Here is an 18,672-nt window from a genome sequence, read left to right on the forward strand (position 1 = left end):
TCATTTTTGTGCTATCATGTTTCAAAATACCGATATGTTGGAGTTGTGAAGATATGCGTGGGTCTAACGTAGGAAGGTTGGTTTTATTATTCATATTTAATAGTTGTTGTTTATTGTATTTAAATATCACTTGCGTCAGATGGACATCAAATTTAGTTAATAAATCACGACCAATTATCAATGGCCATGCCATTGAACCTTTACTGAGTATATTGAAAATATGATACTTGTTATAGTCTTTGAACTTAATGCGGCATTGCAGCTGACCGCGCATTCTTAATTGTTTGTTCCCTGATCCGAAATATTTTGAAGTGTTAATGGCACTTAAACATGATCTAGGGACCAGTGATTCATCAATGAAGCTTGCTGGACTTCCTGAATCAAAAAGACAACGCACGCATTTAATTTCATCGCTCCAACAATCTCTCAATTTAAAGGCAACACTTACCTCCTGTGTTTCTTGCAGTTTCGTAACTGCATCCGTATTAGCTGCGAAGACTGCAGTCGAAGATTTCTTCCGTTCTGGACAATCTTTGTACAGATGACTAGTTTGAAAGCATCGGAAACAGGACCCTGGTGGACGAGGGGGCTTTGGGCACTTGTCACGCAAATGACCAAAAGCCGAACAGTTGAAACAGCGGGTTTCTGAGGCAGTGACTTCTGGACTGGTGGTGGAAGCTTGTTGGGGTTTGACGCGGGTAGAAGAACCAGGTTCTTTCAGCATGCGTATTTGTTCATATTTTCCTAACATTGCTTTCAGCTCCCCTATGGTGTTGGCTGAGTAACGCATCGCACTCGTATTGCTTGCATCGCCCATGTTATCGATGATGATGGAAACTAATTCTTCTTCCGGTATAGGTCCATTCTTCGCTATTTTTCCATATCCAGAACATATCTAAATGTTGTTCCGAAGGTAGAAGCCGTCGACGCCGAAGCTGCTGGTACACACACTCTAAAGTAGGCCCCTTTCCAAATGCAGAAGTCAGTTGCGTTTTGAGCTCAGCGTAGGTCTGCATAGTAAGCGTCTTTGCAAAAATAGCTGCAGTTCCGGATAGAAGGCGACGCGTAACAATAAGCATTGTTGTATCCTTGAGCTGCAGCAGATCACATGCTTTGTCCACTTCTTGAAACCACGCTTTGATATTCTCTCTATTGTCGCCCGAAAAAGTTGTTACCATGCTGCTAATGCACTCGAACGCGTCACGCATCTTTGCAGGAGCGTTTTCACCGTTTGCAAATGATTTGTCACCAATGCTTGCTTTAATCTCTGCCATTTCTTTTTGGAGTGAAAGAATTGTTTTCTCCTGTTGAATTGGTACCGCGGCCGCCGCGTATAACTTTGGTTGTTAATTTTGAACTTCGGCACGGCTCGGCTCAGCTCGGTTTAGGTCGGCTTTCAAATCTTCCGCGGCAGGTTGTCAAATCTCCGCGCCTAACTGTCAAACAGGCGCTCCGCGGAAGGCGTTGCCGCGGAAACGCAGCTTTGTTGAACATCGACAAATCTGCGGCACAGCAGGCACCGCGGTAGATTTGACAGTCGAGCGCGGCGAGCTGGTATACAAATTCTATTTTGACAACGACAGTCATACGCGGCCGCCGCGGTACCGCGGTCCGTGTGGAGGCGACCTAACACAAGTCCTGATTTTTAAGGTTAAATGCAATACTGAACCGAGAATGATTATGAATGATTGCCTAAGGCTATTATTCAGCAGAGCTTTTCTAGTGCAGTGTTGCTGGAGGGGTGGTGGACACTGCGGAAAAATTCCGATAAATAGTTACCCAAAAATATTGGAGTTATTTAAACTTGTAGCTTGTAAACTTGCAGAAATGTTCGTTATAACGGATGCGGATGTAGAACTATTTTTTAAATGCAAGCTCAAGAATGCTTATAGCAATTTCAAAAATTACCGGAATATTCGAAAAGGGTCCTGTAAAAAACGATATACGCGTGTAAATAAAACTAAGAGCTAAGCTTGTCTATTATAATTGTCTGTAAACGTTCTTCCCGCACATTTCTTACCAGCGGGTATTGAGATACACTCGCGTCACTGTAAACTCGCTTACCTGCACAGTTCTTACCAATGGGTAACGGGGAACACTCGCGCCACACTTTCCGGAGTCTTGATCAGTTACGCTGGCATCGTACGATCGGACGAAAGAACTTCGATCGTTAGGGTGGTTCGTCAGAACTCTACTGTTGGAGACATTGAGGCCTTACCTTGGGTAGGGGGACACTCAAAGCTCTTGAAATGAGAAGACGTAAGTTTTGGTTGAGTAATATCTAGCTCAGACGGTCCAAACGATTCTGTCCGTTCTGAGCTGCGGCATCTTTATTTATACTCAATTTTACATTGTGGTTTTTACTCTATTTGTTAAACTATGTGAACGGAAATGGCCTCAATATAATTGTTTATTATTTATAGTGCAATAATTGTTCAAAGTTGGCGTTGAGTTCACGCGGGTTTGTAAGAATGCTTACTTTGCTTAACACATCACCTGAGCGTTCTTCAGCGCCTCATATTGTTTATGTTTTCATTTGCGTTGGTCACTAGCTGCGCGCAATTGCTGATTTTTGTTATTTCTTTCAGGGGTTTGCTATACGTGGGTCACTGTCCCAGACCGGGTTGTTGTTATGTTGGTATAAAATGTACTATGGTATATCGTTTGATGTGAGGTGGTCAAAATGTTTTCTGTATCCAAATGTAAGCTGTTTAGCATTTATGCTACATGTCGTTTTATTTTTTTCTTGAATACAATAGCCATGTTCTGTAATGAAAATTAGTACGCCAAATAAGAAACAGTTTATGTAGGCTTTATTAATTAATTAAATTATGATTGAATTATATTAGTACTAGAAAAGTGATAATGCTAACTAATCGGACAACAACGTGTGTAAAAGAGGGAAAAACATTTGGACACCAGAAATTGAAGGGGAAGAGACAGCAACTAACTTGCACCTTATTTGATGCAAAGGTATTTGCACTTCTCTGGTAGATGTATCAGCGTCAGTTCGATAAATGAAAATGTCGGCAGATGAAAATTCTACATTTTGACCCTCTTCAGTAAATTCAAAACTGAACAAATCAGTTACGTAACTGAACAAATCAGTTACGTATTCAAATCGCATTCCAACAATGATCAGCGACAATTCTTTGTACACGGGACTAAATTTTACAACCTCATTATTTTTTGTTAAAAACCACTCATCGCCTGACAAAGCTTTTAATGTGAAATCGGCAGCCAATCGAATCCCTTTTCCGTTGTGCACTATCCGGGGATAATCACAACTGGATGTGGCTAAACTTCGAACATCCGCTCGCTCTTCGGACCTAGCTGCAATTTGCACACCGCATTTGAAACCGGATCGTACTGAGCGTTTCAATATTCCTAAATAGTTCTCGAAGCAATATGTCGAAAAACTATCTAGCGGGCCATAGCGAAGAACATCTCGAGCAACATGTTGGAGGTTATGAATATTGCTCGTCAAATGTTTTCGACCAAAAATTGCACCAAAATCCCGCACATACGTATCTAAGAAAATAAATGCACGGTTCCAATGTCGGCGATGAAATTCCGTGGAATATATAGTTAGAGCGCAAAAATATAGCAACAAATGGTTGTACGCCCGTGAGCTCAAAATTTCCTCCATAACCACAACGCTGCCGTAGTGCAAAAATGAACGGAATTGCGTGCCTTTCCATTTGTGTATAAACACTGGATCTAATATTTTCCTATTGATTTCCGAAGGTAGCCGTAGCGACGTACAAAAATTCGTTAAAACATTCCTCTGGGAAGAAGTCAACCGAGGAAACGATAAAAACTTTCTATCCCAAATCCCATACAACCATCTCCTTGTCGCTCCTAGATCGCATAAATGCAAACAGTCACTAGTTGGTACATTTTGTACTATATCAAATTCAACCAGATCTTCTAGAGGTGTATCCCACGGCTGATGATGATCAATGCAGACTCTTGAGCGGAATCCAGCATCGGTCCTTAATGGCGCACCGACAGAATCTAACACAATCTTATGACTGTTGGGATCATATTCACCAACGCAAGTACATCTTAAGCAACCATGCACTGCGTTGTAGGACTAAGTTGCTGTAAATTTAAAAATGAAATTTGTCATGAAATATGCAAACAGAGATGCACTGAGGACAAATGTTGGTACAATAATTTTTACCTTTTATAAATGCTCTTGCCGGAGAATCCGCAATAAATGCACGGATCTTAAATCTGATGGTTGCGGCTCCGATTTGAACCCCTCTTGCGTACAGCTCGTTTGCTTCCACTACGAGGGGACGCAGAAAATCCTCAACGCTTTTTGGTTTTCCGTTGCCAGAAAACACAGCAACCATCATTTAGGTAGATCATCCCAAAAGTTAGAAAGCTTAAGCTTTAAGCCTGTATCTGCCAAATAATCCAGTTACCGGGCTGTATCATTCTGTACAGATTCGTAAAGGGATAATTTTTGTGAAACTAAAATTTGAGAAAAATCGATTTAAGTTTAGTAATTTGATTTTAATTTCAATGTATTTGAAATAATATACAAGTCTGATTATTAAAATAATCTTTTGTTAGTTGTTTTCGTTAAAAAAAATGTTTACTTTTTTCGCACACGGGAAAAATGGCCCAACCTGGCTCAGACCAGCTAGCAAAATTCTTTGTTTTGACATTTGTCGAGCTTGGGTTTTGGGTACTTTCATTGAGAAATCAATCTAATCCTTCGTTCCTATGCTTAACTTGGCTTGCCATTTGTATGGCGAGCTGAAAGCGCATAAGCCTGGAAACGTCAAAATGCATACAAAAAACTGGCTAAGAGCGTGATCTACCCCATTATTGAAGCATCCTTTACCTCTTCCACCTTCATCAAAATGGGCCAAACTTCCATTTTGACGCTTTTATGGAGAGGAAGGCCGTCAACTGAGAATTGAACCGTAAATTGCTCCGTGTTTGGTGTAGAAGATCTGTATAAATGAATGGTTTACATCATGTTTGAATGAATGGTTTACATCATGACATAAAACACTTAAAAATGATATATCTATAAAATAATAAAATTTACTTGAAATATTGTTTAAATGACTTTTCAATGCCTTTGTACCAATTTTGTACCACCAGGAATTTGCTTCATTTCCTGGCTTATAGTGGTACAAGTTTTGAGTAATGTTCGACAATCTTTGGGAAGATCCAAGTCAGTGTTGTTTCTTAAAATTTCCAAGCAAGCAATCTCTGATTGTAGAATGGTTTCCACAATTGTGATAAGATTTCCCGTAGGCAACATTTCCCTCATTTTTTATATTCCTCGCTCAGGAATATTTTCCTCGCTGTCTGTATCTACTACAAACATAGTATCATCGTCTGAAAGTACTACTAAAATTAAACAACAAATACAAATTATTATGTCATACTGGACATGGTATTTTATGCTAACGTACCGTCATGTGTATTTTGTAGACAGCTTCTTTTCCTATTTTCGGATAAAATTAACAGATTATCGGCATCATTGGTTAAGGTTGAATCTTGCAAAATAAATAAAAGACATACAAGCGCTTGCGCTATTGATTTTCGGACCAATAAAATGTGTGTTGCAACAAGAACACGAAGGAATAATAAATCAAATTTATTATTTCAGTATCACGTACTACTTGCAATACATATTATTTCCTATTTAAATAGTACAGCATGTTCCACTGCATGTATTTCGCATTGTAAAACACTACATATCATAAAACATGTGAACGCATACCATGCTTCAAATTATTTACCACGTTGTGATGAGAAACCTCGGCACGGTCCTGCCACTGCTTCGTCATATTCAGCCGAAAGCTGCTCCAACAGTTTATCGCGTTGACGATAAGCTATTCCCGTCTTTCGATTTTGTGACATTATACGATAAATTTATAGAAACAATTTGCAATTTTTTGTCACACCACTATCGTAACTGCTAATGTTTCACGTAAGAAAATAGCCAGTCATGTGTTGACAGATTCAACTTTTATGAAACGCCGATTTCAATACATTCATGAGATATGACAGCAAAACCAAATGTTCATGACAGCCCTATATCGACACAGCCGGCCACGCACACACTCTCATAATCCGGTGGTTCGAGGAAATTTCATGCAGATTTTGACAGGGAAACGCACCAAATTCATCGTTCGATGAACAAATTGTCGTTTGGGGGATTTCTGCATCCGTTTCATCCTTCAGCCCACATACTAATATTAAACACTTGAACTGATCCTCGTTCATCGATGAAAACTGGAAATCGACGCATGAACGGTTCACGCGGCAAATGAACGCTAGAATATCTTCCGAGCGCGTTTTTGCTAGCTGCATGCACTGGTATCGCTTGCTGACGATTGATTCGGCGGTTCCGAACAACGACTTCAGAATGCACACTGTTTCCTCGAATGACACGTCGCGCGGAAGACGGGGCAGGATGTAGTTGGAATAGCGAGAGTGTTCCATCGTTCCCAGCTTCCTTAGTAGCAGGCGAACTTTCGCCGCATCGTCCAGTCGGGAGGCGTCCTGCTGAAATAAATCCTCGTAACGAGCAAATCATGCTTCGAACGTTACGTTGGATTCGGCCTCGTACCGAAGCTCTGTTAGGCTGCGCGCCAAAGCTTCCATGATAAGCTCGGGCTTCTGCTGACTAAGCGACTTCTGTTGATGCTGGGATTCTGGATTACGATGGTTCGTATGCATTTGCATCATTTGCGCCATCATTTGCTGCTGCTGGGACATCTGTTGTTGCATTAACTGCAACATTTGGTAAAACGCAGCGTTTTCGGGAATCTGCGCTAATTATCCCGCTTGCTGAAAAGACGGCGTCCCAGGATGCTGCGATGATGCCGACGGTACGCTCTGCGGAGGGGCGTAGAGATGAGAAGGGCCAAAGGCCTAGCGCCTCAGGCGGATCAGTGATGATCTCCGTGCTTCCTCTTCGCTCGCGTCGGATGCACCGTTCTCGTTGGTGCTCATCTTTCGCTTTTTTGTCGGTGGCGGCGGAATTTTTAACTAACACACGAAACTATCACAGGATTAAAATTTTGTCACAGGCACAAACGCACAGTAAAACTTTATCACAAAAAAAAATAGTTCAGGTAGATCCCATCCTCGTCGCCACTTTTATGTTTCGTGTAATGTTCGTGATATCTTGTGATCAAATCAATGAAAAACCTGTGAACGCATGGATTTACGACCTTAACTATAGTTTAACGTAAAAACAGATAAGTACTCAACAGGACACGCGGGCACCGACCGATAGCACAACTCTCTTAAAATTGCACCATTGCTCTCCTTCTACTCGTGCCTTGTGACCGTTGACCTGCCGAACTGATCCTTCACCTACACATCGACACGTTGACAGCTTGACTGTCAACGACGAGCAACTGGTCTAATCAGCTCGGTCAGGTTGGATCACAACACCTTTCCTGATCCTGCGAAACTTATACATGATTGATTATCTTCATATTATTGTTGGTCCACTCGTATTTTCTCGCAGATTTCGCAGAGAACAGCTTTTGCCATACTATTTCTTGGCACGCTTCAGTAAGGGCACAGTATTCGACCTCCATGGATGATACAACTCTGACGTCTACTGACCCAGGATATAACTCCTCCAGCATAAAGAATCATAAACTCCGTGATGAATTTCCTGCTACTAACATCTCCTGCCCAATCTGCATCGCAAAACGCTTTAAGAACTTCCCAAATAGCCAGATTTGCTTAAGCAGCCAATTTGGCAAAGTTAAAGCTCGTTCTTTAAATAGGTCGTTTGCAGTAGATAACCAGCCTCCCAGCCCGCAAATGCTGTAAGTTTTTCGGGCAAGGGGCTATGAGAAAGGTGGAAAATGGCGACTGCGACGAGTTTGAAGTTCAATTGACAGGCCAAGGGAAAGAAGTGTGTGTGCAAGAGGCCAGAGAGGTCACGTCAGTCCGAATGTTTACGTTTTTTGCAGGTGCGCGGTAAAATTGTTAAGAAATTTGAAACGTTTTATTGTGACATATGTGTGTGCGCCTGAATAAAATGGAACGGTCTAAACTAGCAACTGGAACGGCAAAACGAGTTATAAAGTTTCCAAAGTGGGGAATTTATTGTGGGAACAATGTGCAAAGGAGCTGGAAGAAGAAAATCGGTCAGGAACTAGCAGTAGCGCTTGTGCGGATGCTGCAGGTACAATTTTTAGAACGCAAACAACATGAGTATGAGAAGTTATAGATGACAAATTTTATTTCCGTTCTAGATAATTTGCGACCTGATGACATTGATCAAGCACCAATGGAATATACGATAGTGGACGATGATGCACAGATTATTTTAGAAGATGATGAAGATGCTCTCGATGAGAACCTGCCGTATGAAAACGTGACAGACGAAGAAAATGATACAAGTGCATTTTCAGATAGATTACGATCCTGGGCGTTATCGTATCAGATATCACATGCTGCGTTGAACGAGTTGCTTGTATTGCTTCGGGAAAGCATCACTTTCATTCTGTCAAAAGATTCTAGGACGTTTTTAAAAACTCCTCTTAAAGTTGGACACGAAATTGTGAGTGTAGCTGGTGGGCAGTTGTGGTATCAAGGAGTACAGAAGTCGCTGAAATATTATTTCCGGTAAGTTTTGCTTACCATATAAATATTAAAAAGTTAATTAACTATTAACAGTTGTTGTACGTTACTTTACAGCCAGGAGATTCCTAATGTTAACACTTTTGAAATCAACATTAACATGGACCGATTGCCCCTCCATAACAGCGGCAAAACTGAACTTTGGCCGATTTTGATGCAGGTGCATAATGTTGAAATGGTTCCAATTATGGTCATCGGAATATATTGCGGCTTATTAAAACCGGGGAATGTAGAAGGATATTTGCGCCCATTCGTAGACGAGCTGAATATAATTTTGGATCAAGGCATCATTATCAACGGAAAGTTTATAGATATCCGAATTAGAGCTTTCATTGCTGATACTCCTGCAAGAGTTTTTATCAAAGGTAAATAAAATAAGCTATTAAAATTGTTGCTCACATAAATTGTTCACATAAATAATCACCCATAAATGGGTATCACGGATGTATGAAATGCAAAGTGATCGGTGTTTACGACAAAGAAGCAAGGAAAATGGTGTTTGAAGGAGTTGGACAAGATAGAACGGATACAGAATTCAGAAGTGGCTTATACGCTAACAGTCACCAAAAACGCCCTTCTCCGTTGTTAGACCTATTAGACATTGACATCGTGCAGGACATAATTGTAGCCGATCCACTTCATTTAATAGATTTAGGAATAACCAGGACGTTGTTAAAGGGATACGTTTTTCGATCGTTACATCCTTTTCCAAAGTGGTCGTCACTAGAAGAACAATCAATTTCAGACATATTGATGAACATAGTTTTACCATCTGAGATACACCGCAAATTAAGACCATTTTCTTACTTTAAATTTTGGAATGGATCGGAATTATCCTCGTTTTTGATGTATGCTAGTATTCCAATTAAAAAAAATAGAATATCGAAGGATGCTTTTGATCATTTCGCTTTATATTACGTTGCAGTTACAATTTTTTCATCGAAAGTTTACGAAAGACATTATAGCAATGAGGCAAAATTAATGGAAAAATTTGTGGAACAGTTTGGTTCTATTTATCACAGTTCATATATAACTACTAATATTCATAATCTTCTTCATATTTATACAGACGTTAACAGATTTGGACCACTACCTTCCATATCCGCATATCCTTTTGAAAATAGATTACAATACATTAAACATTTAATCAGAGGAGGAAGTAAATTCCTAGAGCAGGCTGTAGGCAGACTATCCGAATTAAGAGAAATAGAAAAAGTATCAAATGAGAATCCATCCATATCATATCCATTTTTAAAAATTCAGAAAGGTGTAATAATACTTCACGTAGCAGCTAAATTTCAGTTAAGGCAGGGAAACAGAGACGGATGGTTTTTAACCCGAGACCATACATTGGTAAAATTCGATGGTGTAGAAGAATCATCAAATCCATTAATATTAATTGGTCATTCGTTATTAGAGAAGCAGCCAGCATTAAGTTATCCACCTGATGCGAATATTATACACGTATACACATGAAGAATAGCGGATTTATCAACTTATTCAATAGCAGTTCCCATAACAAACATATTATGCAAAATAGTAGCCGTTTCAATAGATAACGGAAGTACATATTACTTCACTCCTCTCGTGCATACATTAACGTAACAAATACATTTCTTATTGCTTATTAACTTTGGTTTAAATGTATCTTATATTGTAAAATTTCTTTCAAAACAAAACCACTGATGCTTTGAATAACCAAAAAATGTGTAACTAAACCTAAACAAATGAGATACATTTAGATTTTTATTCCGAATGTCTGCGGCTTTGAGTTTGGAACATTCGCAAACCTGTAGCAGCGCATCTGCTTTTTCCTTGTTTAAGTTTTTTTACAAAAAAGTTTTTAATGTATTCATCCGTTAATTGGATGAATTTTATACCTCCTGCAAATTTAAACAGACCCAATACATTTTTATATTTTTCCAACTGAACCTTTGGTCCAGGGAACCCTTGCCCTGTCCAGCTGCATAAAGAAAGAAATTCTCTTTCGAAAACGAGTTCTAAAATGATGTCAATCAACGATCGACATCATGCTCCTGGCTCAGTATGAAAAGCAAGTTACTTATGACTTCTGCCATATACAGACTGTCGTTTCCTAGCTTTTCGCCGAAACTTTTCAAACCATCTTCATCACTTAGTTTGTTCATTTTAAAGGTTCTGTTTATTGCCTGGTGTTTAGTGCCTGGACCGCAACAAATTACGTTGAACATTAGGTGAATTTCACCTAATATTTTCTTAACCATTTTTGTCAAAATATCAATTTTCTCATTACTATTGTTCTGCGTTGGGATGGTTATCGTAGATGTTGTAGGTTGCATGTTTTGTCTTGTTGATTCCGGTGAAACTAGTTCACGACTGTATGTGTGGTCTAACGCTGCTGGAAGTGTGTTAGAAGAGGCTGCTGCACAACGTTTTTGTCTGCTTTGTTCCGTATTTCCTAAAATATGTTGAAAAATTTAGAACAATTATTTTCAAGTTGTCTTTGAATGCCATATTTACCGAATGTAGAAATACAACGATGATGATATTAAGTTCTCTGGTACGTTTCGTAGTAAGCTTTTAATAAATCACAACTTCAACGAAAAACACCACCGATTTAGCAGTAGACGTAGCGCACGGAATAGCTGATCCTGATATTGGGGTAGATCACGGGATAAGCCAGTTTTTTGTATGCGTTTTGACGTTTCCAGGCTTAAAAGCTTACAGCTCCCCATACAAACTGCCAAGCCAGATAAGCCAGGGAATCGATGGTTAGATTGTTTTGCTTATGAAAGTGCTCGACAGCTGCTCGACAAATATCAAAACAAAGCATTTTTCTAGCAGGTTTAAACTAGGTTAGGCCATATTTCCCATAGGCTTAGGATGTTAAAAGGGAAAAAAAATACATAAATACGCATGATTAATAAGTTTTTTTTTTTAATTTCTGGTGTTCTGGTGTTTAACAATAATTATTTTTATAAAAAAATCAGTTAAAAAAAATTTATCAAAAAAGGTAAATTATTATTTCAATTTACTTGCAGTTTTCCAGTTCACAGTTTATAAAGTCTAAACATCACTTAAATATTGCCTTGAAAAAATAACACGAAACATAAATTATGCTTTAAAACTGAACCGAAGTTTGCGTCCTCCGATTATTTCTCTCGATTATAATAGCATACAGATGAACATACCGTTTGTTGTTGCGTTGTGATGCGCAAGCTCATTTAATTTAGCTCACCCTCGTAGCTTCTATCCTTTTAAAAAATATGGTGATGTATTACTTTCTACTTTATGGAACTGTTTCGTGCATTGATACATTTTTACCGTTTGATGTCAAACTTCAACAACACGGAACCCAAACTAAGCGATCTAGAGTAACTAACATTTTGTAGTCCTTTACTTTAATTAAACCCGTTGCGGTTCACCGTTGTACATGGAATTTTATATAAAAGGCCCTGGCATTCTGTTAGATTCGAGATTCACCGACTGCTTTAAAATTAAGCATGTGCTGTTAAGAACAAACAGAGATCTTAATTACCTGCAACATTTGGAATGTCAGTTTTGGAAAATGGGATGCTTGAGAGTGCTATACAATTTCTTTGGCTGAAGTATGCTTCTTTGATTGGTATCCTTCTTTAATACAGTTAGAGCACGAGGGGAATGATTCGAAGAAGTTTTCACACGACAGCGCAAGGTGTATGGAAATACATGTTCAACGAAACCTCCGTACTCTAAGCGTTGCCAGTTAGTTCGTTATAGCTCTTCTCTTCAAAGCCATGAACGTCCGTTCCTTATACTTCTCGATCTCTGGCTTACTCATGGTACAGCAATCATCGCTCGTAATGAGAACGTCATAACCATACTGACGGGAAGCCAGCAAATAATTCGTCCAGCTCTTATCAATCTATCAGCATTATAGGCTGCTTCGATGGTCAATCACTGTTTAAAAAAGTTTTTTTAGTGCCGCACCATGACCGTCATGATCTGGATTATATTCTTCGAGTCCGGCCGTATCAGTGTCTTCCACTTGCCATGTTCTTCATCGTTGATACAGTAAAATGCTTCGGATATATTCGCAACGTCGTTCTAAGGATCATGCTTCAAACTCGAACGTTTGTCAGTTAACACACTGAACACTCGAAAATGCGACATGCATGTGATTTCTCCTTTTATTTATACACCAGTTTTAGCTACGTACGGATCGCATACCAACTACACCGCCTACTTTGAACACAACTTACACAACACAACAAAACTGTGATGTTTCTTTAATCACAGTATTTAAACGAATGAGAACGAAAGAGCGAATTAGATATAATTCTTTGATTTTTTTTAACATGTGGCGTGACGGGTGACGGGTTAGTTGTCAGCATCGGATTGAATTCTTGAGTTCTTCGCTCGACTCAACAATTGATAGTTTTTTAAGTTGAATGTTTTTTTTTTAATGTTGAAATAAAGGAATTTCATCCTTTATAAATCACATAAAATTGTTTTTGACTCACGATACTTGAGGAAATTTCTTAGCTTGTATTTACGTGTTCCCATAAGTATGAGTATAAAAAACGGTTTGAACATGCTTGAACCAATCTTTTGAAAGACATGTAATACCGAGTAGGATTAATAAGCTCATAAAGGTTTTTGAACCGGCTTTTTTTTGTTGAAACGGCTTAATTGACTGAGGTATAAATAAGGTTAATTATTATAAGTATCTATGTATATAAAAAATGTAGATACAATTTTAAACTAAAATAAAAAATAAATATCCTGAAAATCTCGGTACAGAATACCTAATGTCATTCTTTATGTCAAAAATCTATGTCCATATGTGATTGATGCAACCCGTTACCGATTCGCCACGCGAAATCTGCTCGATTATTTGACACATACCGGCTTAAGCTTAAGCTTTCTAACTTTTGGGATGATCTACCTCATTGATGGGCTCAAACCTCTTCAAGTAAAAATTTGTACAGGAACAAAAAAAAATTCTCTCCTTCTCTTCTCTCCTCCACAGCAGTATCACTGAACAAAACGCCAGAAAACAGAACTCAACATCATAGGAAGTGCTGGAAGAACAACACTCCAGGCGAATGCACAACAGAATACAATGGGCAAGTTCTCGGGAAAACGAACGACACAACGAACAAAGCAAATCAAATGGCATACTATTATTTCCAAGCAATTGTTTAAAATTTTTCGAATGTCGCATTTAATTTTTTTATTGGAAATAAACTTTTCGAAAATAAATGTTAAAACAATGATGGCTTCGCCCCTATTGACATAACCGCCGTATAGTCTGCGAATCTGCAGGCTGTCAGATTAAACGTCAAATTTTGCGAGCTGGGCTTGGAGTTCCGCGAACTTTTAAGTAACCGTCAAGCAACCTTCAAACGTCTTATATCAAAATATAGTTTTTCATCTGCATTAAGGTAGCCGGACACGCTAGCTACAAGTAGCCAGCTACATTTGACGTCTACAGCTTTCCATTGTTCTCTCGTCGCCGGCTTGTATTCCAGATAGGCGGGATACGAGCCAGCGACGCTGCTGACAGCTCAGCGACCGCAAAGGTTATACTAGTCGGGTTAACAAGTTGATGCATGTTCGGTGAGAAGATAATTCGCGGATTTGAATTTCCGCCGTTGAAACCGGCGTTTTGAAACCGAACATTGTTATGCTTTTCCAATTGTTATGAATTAAAGGAGCATTACGGCGAGTATTATAGAATGTATGTCATTTGTTAAACACAGTATACACACAAACGCTACCGATGCATTTCAAGGCCACACTACAGTTTACCTTCCAATTCTTGCACGTGTTATATGGGAAATTATTGCGTGGACGTAATTTCGTAAATAATACGCTTGGTTAGCGCATAGCACTGTTTACCTTTTAACATTGAAAGAAATTACGTGTAAAGAATTTCCCCGTTAATTGTATTTCTAATGGTAAAATCGCTAGATGAAACATAATGTAACATATTAACATAATCGCGTACTGCGGAAACTTGTATACACATCAGATTACTGTGTTCGTCTAAACAAGAATGTTTTCTTCAAAATTTAATAGATTCGAGAGTAAATAGTAATTACAACTTGTATAACTAAGTGTTAATAGTTTGTTAAAATGAAGAATTCGTTATTATTGAAGACGTCATCGGATCCATCAACTTTCACGACATAAACACACCGACATGTCGCTTGACCGACGATCGACAGCCACAGCGGCAGCGACCGCAGAAGGCCCGAAAACGTTAGCTACTTGTAGCTGCATCTACGTCAATGAACCCCGTCGAAGAACAAAGGAAAATCGCTGGCTGTCAAATGTAGCTGGCTACTTGTAGCTTCAACGAAGCGAATTGAAACGAATTGAACGACAGGCCATATCACTCATTCCAAGCGCACCGGTTGGACCGAATAGTCGCAGAAAATACAAGGTGAGAATAGGACATGGCACAACAGTTTTTTTTTGTCCAGGGAACAAGTGAAGGAAAGACGTATGTTATGTGGCCAAATTGTCGACAGAAGGATCGCCTAAACGAGCTTCTGGAAAATGAAGCAAGTGTTCCTTCCAATTTTGGGGAAAGAATTATGTGTAAAGTGAAGCGCGAATATACTTCTACATACGCCGAAACGGGCAGCATAATTCAGAATATGTGTATGGTCACAACAGATTCTAGTGAAGTGAATTTGAACTCGCAGAACAAAAATCGCAAGCAAAATTCTCGTGCAAAATTTACTATTAAATTTTCAAGCAATGCTTGCACCAGATGATAAGATTGAAGAATGTAGTTTCAATGATTCAATTGAATACTTAGAGAGCGACTATATGGAAGAAGAAACTCAAGCACCAGCAAAAGAATATGATCTTCAATCGCAAGTTTTTCACAACGTTCGAAACGACGGATTTGAAAATGCCTTCTCCACTATCATGAAGAAAATAGAATTTCTAACTAATGAAAGTGTTAATACAAATCTCGAAATCAACAATCGTTTGGATAGGCTACGCAGTATGTACTACTTCAGCCAAACTAGATATACTTACAGTCAAAACAATAGTTCCCACAACGTTGCGCCGTGTGAAAAACAACATAGGGTTCGAAATGATTACCAATGAACAAGAATTAGGTATGTTTGAAAGCAATTTAAATGATGTTAAATATTTTAATGAAATTTCTGCTTGGTTGGAAGACAATATTTTTGAAAACACTCCCGAGAACCGTATGATAGAAATTTTAGACTTGCTTTTTTCTAAACAATTTTTACCAAAATGCAGTTGGACAGGTATCAGTAAAGGTGGAGTAAAGCTGTCAATGATGACGTATAGAAATATTCTCGAAGTAGTAAGAATTCATGGTAGCACGAGCGATATTTCAATAACAAAAAAAGATATAGCGCGGTTCTTTATGAAAAAATTGAAAAAATGCGGCACACAGCATAAATTTAATTAAAGCATATTTTTGGAATTCAACTTTACACTACATGAAACATGTTACATGAAAATTACAATGTCATTTGATTATCTTAACGTATGTATTACAGGAATAAAAACAAATTCTCCAGATTTTTTAGTTTCTTTGGCTATCATCTTACATTTAATATCTGTGAAATGTATTACCTCTTCTGTGCTAAGGATTGCAGAGGTGTTTGCTACATGAATATTCAAGGAAGATGATTTAATTGGATAATCAAAAAAGTTCCACTCCACATGAATTTTTCTACCATAAAATTTATGTGTATGAGGTGATTTGGAATACATTTTAGAAAACCGTACAATTTTGTTATGTTTAGTTAAAATCCAACCATCATGGTGATTGTCTTGCATTTTAAAATTCGTGTTATTAGCATCTAGCACTTGGTCTTCGTAGTGATGAAAATCTTCAAACTCAGACAGTCTATTTATGAGCTGTTGTAAATCCTGTCGCCTGCTTCGGAGTAATTTTTTCAAATGCTGTAACTTATTTTCAAAGGGGTATGTTGAAAGTGTATTTAAGGGAATTTTTTTAACAAAATTTACTTCGTCGTTAACTTGTAATAAATAATGCACAATACTATGCAGAAATTGCTCCCCATATATGCTGCTGTATTGGGATACGAATTCATTTCCCATTGCATTTGCTACGAGCCAAGATTTTTGATAAATTTTTGATGATAACAGAGTTATTGAACATAAAAGTAATAAAAAATGTGTATATGTGTCTTGGGATAAAATATCTTTGGGCAAATGAGCTAAATTCTGAACCTTTCCAATATTTGAGCATGTTAAGGCTTCGGAAGGGCCTATGAATTTCCGATGCGAGTAGTATGTGTCGTAATTTTTCAGATATTTGCATAATTTCTGAAGCAGTTAGCTTGGAGTACAATCCTAATGTGCCGTCTCTCCAACCTATCAGCAATCTTCGCATTACTCCTAAATCAATTAAATGCAGGCGATCTGCAACAGTGATGTCTCTAATGATATCGAGAAATGGTATTTCTAACAGTGGACTTGCCAATTTTTGGTGTTTCCCATACGTTTTTTTTGCGAAAATCGGAATCTGTACGCTTTGCATGATTCGCGCCTTTAAATCTAACTGAATGGGACTCATGATGATATTCACCCAAACACGTACATTTCAAACAGCCATGTGCTGCATTATAATTTGCAACTCCTAAAATAAAAACATGTTTATGTATTTTAAATCGAATTTTAGTTCGCTTACCTTTTATTAAGGTTCTAGCAGGTGAATCGGCTATTATTGCTCGAAGTTTAATAGAAATGTTGCAGTCTATTACAAATATTCCAGAAACCAATATAATTTTCAATTCGTTTACCAAATCTCTTAAATATTCCTCTGCGTTGCCGGGTTTTGATGCACCACAAAAAACACCAACTATCATGGGAGGAATGTTTGGCATCTCGTGAAAATTTATAAGAATAGGCCAAAACTGTGTAGTAGAGCTTCTATGTAAAGGTAATCCATCAACGAAAATATTCAAGGATAACTCTTAATACGGTGGTCTTTTTTTCTGAAAAAGAAGCAGAATGAATAAAAACAAGCAAATCTAGTAAAAAACAACTAACGAGAAATAGGTTGACATGCAGTTCTCGATACCGTTGTACCAAAATTGTCCACTATCGATATCTTTAATGCAAGCAGGGGTTCTTTTAGTACGAAGCAACGTTCTGGCGTCATTAGGAAGATCACTTGGATGTTTCGTGTTAACTATTTTCAATAGCATGTTAATTGATTGATGAGATTGATTGGTCGATAAAGCCCAAAATTTTAAGCAATCCTCCATATTCATTTTTTCAAAATCATTTCTTTCTGTTTTGGCTCCTTCATGTCCATCTTCTGAATCAGAACTTTCCGAAGATTGATAATTCGTATCAAGAACACTGGTTGATGGGCCTAATGAGAAATGTAACCGGTAATCACAACAACATAATTTTTAATCTTTTATTTAATCTGTATGTTGATTAACGAATTGTTAACGAACCTGGGATATCGAATAGCTCGCCTTCAACAGAATTTTGGATTAACTCCCGTTTAATCTTATCGCGCTTGCGATAGATTTTGCCCAACTTTTTAATGTGATGCGAATACATTTTATTGATGTGTACAATTTTCCGAAACAGATAGAGCTGTTTTTCCATCTGACATATGACAATTCAGCCGAGTTCCACCGGGGGCCGTATTTCTTTTAACTTGCCATAAAGTTCCATTGCGAACCACTAACCGACTCCAAACAAGCCCTAGACAGTTGCAAGTTCCATCAAGTGCCGCGTGCTTTTTGACAAACCATAGTTCCATCGCGAACCACTAAGCAACCAATAACAAGCCCTGTAATCCCATTGAGTACCGCGTGTGGTTTAAATGGCTGCAAGGGTCACAAAAGGTTTGATTTTTAGCTAAGCAACCTGTAAGCAGCGTCACAGTACGATTTCGAAAATTTTGGCTTTATGGGTTGATGCGTTTTTCCTCCGAGTTGTAAAGTCCAGTTCTTTGTACCTTTTAAATATCTCACCACACGTTTTGCAGCTACATAATTCTTCTCAGTTGGTTCATTAAACTTT

General features: G+C 38.3%; 2 protein-coding genes and 1 pseudogene across 2 annotated transcripts; 1 reads left to right on the forward strand and 2 right to left on the reverse strand.

Moving 5' to 3' along the window:
* Positions 1-324: 324 nt before the first annotated feature.
* On the reverse strand, positions 325-1,274 carry LOC128718273 (uncharacterized). Its single transcript, XM_053811920.1, has 3 exons — positions 1,176-1,274; positions 449-895; positions 325-375 (listed from the first exon to the last, which is right to left on the reverse strand). The coding sequence occupies exons 1-3, from the start codon at positions 1,272-1,274 to the stop codon at positions 325-327; spliced, it is 597 nt and encodes a 198-aa protein (XP_053667895.1).
* Positions 1,275-2,718: 1,444 nt separating this feature from the next.
* LOC128718274 (uncharacterized) lies at positions 2,719-6,777 on the reverse strand (annotated as a pseudogene).
* Positions 6,778-15,065: 8,288 nt separating this feature from the next.
* Positions 15,066-16,066, forward strand: LOC128718275 (uncharacterized). The gene is made up of 2 exons (XM_053811921.1): positions 15,066-15,273; positions 15,618-16,066. The coding sequence occupies exons 1-2, from the start codon at positions 15,066-15,068 to the stop codon at positions 16,064-16,066; spliced, it is 657 nt and encodes a 218-aa protein (XP_053667896.1).
* Positions 16,067-18,672: the final 2,606 nt, after the last annotated feature.

This window comes from Anopheles marshallii, chromosome 2 (assembly GCF_943734725.1).
Source record: "Anopheles marshallii chromosome 2, idAnoMarsDA_429_01, whole genome shotgun sequence".
Taxonomy (NCBI): Eukaryota; Metazoa; Arthropoda; class Insecta; order Diptera; family Culicidae; genus Anopheles; species Anopheles marshallii.

Bases quoted from the DNA above. Each gene is read 5' to 3' on its own strand.
- LOC128718275 (XM_053811921.1), top strand. From the start codon at position 15,066: ATGGCACAACAGTTTTTTTTTGTCCAGGGAACAAGTGAAGGAAAGACG. The intron at 15,274-15,617 runs GTATGGTCACAA...TCGTTTGGATAG, and splicing joins CAGCATAATTCAGAATATGT to GCTACGCAGTATGTACTACT.
- LOC128718273 (XM_053811920.1), bottom strand. From the start codon at position 1,274: ATGGCAGAGATTAAAGCAAGCATTGGTGACAAATCATTTGCAAACGGT. The intron at 896-1,175 runs GTAACAACTTTT...AACAACATTTAG, and splicing joins TCGAGTGCATTAGCAGCATG to ATATGTTCTGGATATGGAAA. The intron at 376-448 runs GTAAGTGTTGCC...TTTTTGATTCAG, and splicing joins AACTGCAAGAAACACAGGAG to GAAGTCCAGCAAGCTTCATT.